The sequence below is a fragment of the Tupaia chinensis genome, unplaced genomic scaffold, assembly GCF_000334495.1.
Source record: "Tupaia chinensis unplaced genomic scaffold, TupChi_1.0 Scaffold149383_1, whole genome shotgun sequence".
Lineage (NCBI taxonomy): Eukaryota > Metazoa > Chordata > Mammalia > Scandentia > Tupaiidae > Tupaia > Tupaia belangeri.
The window spans coordinates 1,361,050-1,361,662 of NW_006209227.1; the positions used below are offsets into that span (position 1 = coordinate 1,361,050).

General features: G+C 72.6%; 1 protein-coding gene across 1 annotated transcript in view; it reads right to left on the bottom strand.

The window, feature by feature from the left end:
- The window catches only part of NPPC (natriuretic peptide C), a 4,937-nt gene extending 4,362 nt beyond the window's left edge, over positions 1-575 (bottom strand). Inside the window, exon 1 of the mRNA XM_006171130.3 lies at positions 317-575. Coding sequence (XP_006171192.1) covers positions 317-444 — 128 coding nt within the window. The 5' untranslated portion in view covers positions 445-575. The remainder of the gene's footprint in view (positions 1-316) is intronic.
- Positions 576-613: the final 38 nt, after the last annotated feature.

A 613-nucleotide genomic window follows, 5' to 3' on the forward strand; every position in this document is an offset into this window, starting at 1 on the left:
CCTCCGGGGCTTTGTCGCTTCGCGAGCCTCTACCGCGCCGCCAGCGAAGCGGGACAGCTCAGCTTTGCAGCCACCTGCCACGCAGCCGGTTGCCTGCCCCTTCTGGGAGCCCCTGGCCATCCGCTCCTTTGCGGTCTGCCTGGCTGGCCGCTCTGGGACGGGCGGGCGGTCACACATGTGTGGCCGTTCTCCCGAGGCTGGGAGTAGACTCCCCGAGTTCGGGTTTCGAGGGCTCCCCGGCTCTCACCTACACTCATCTCGGGAGAAGGAGCCCTCTGCTCCCTCTTGCGCGCCTCCCAGGCTGCCCCCCTCTCACGCCCTTCCCAGGCCCGGCGTCCCCGCGACAGCACCCACCTTCGGCGGCGCCCCGGGCTTGGCTTCTGAGGGCCGGAGCGAGAGCAGCATGAGCAGCAGGGCGCAGGCCAGCAGCTGGGAGAGGTGCATGGTGCCGGCAGGGTCGAGGCGCAGACCAGCGGCAGCGAGGGCGCACGGGCACACTGGCAGACCGGCAGGCGGGTGCGGAGGAAGCTGACCGGGCTGCAGGGCGAGCGCGGGTCCCAGTGCTGCGCGGCGCCGGCTGGGGGCGGTCTGAGCCCGTGGCTCCGCCGCTGCC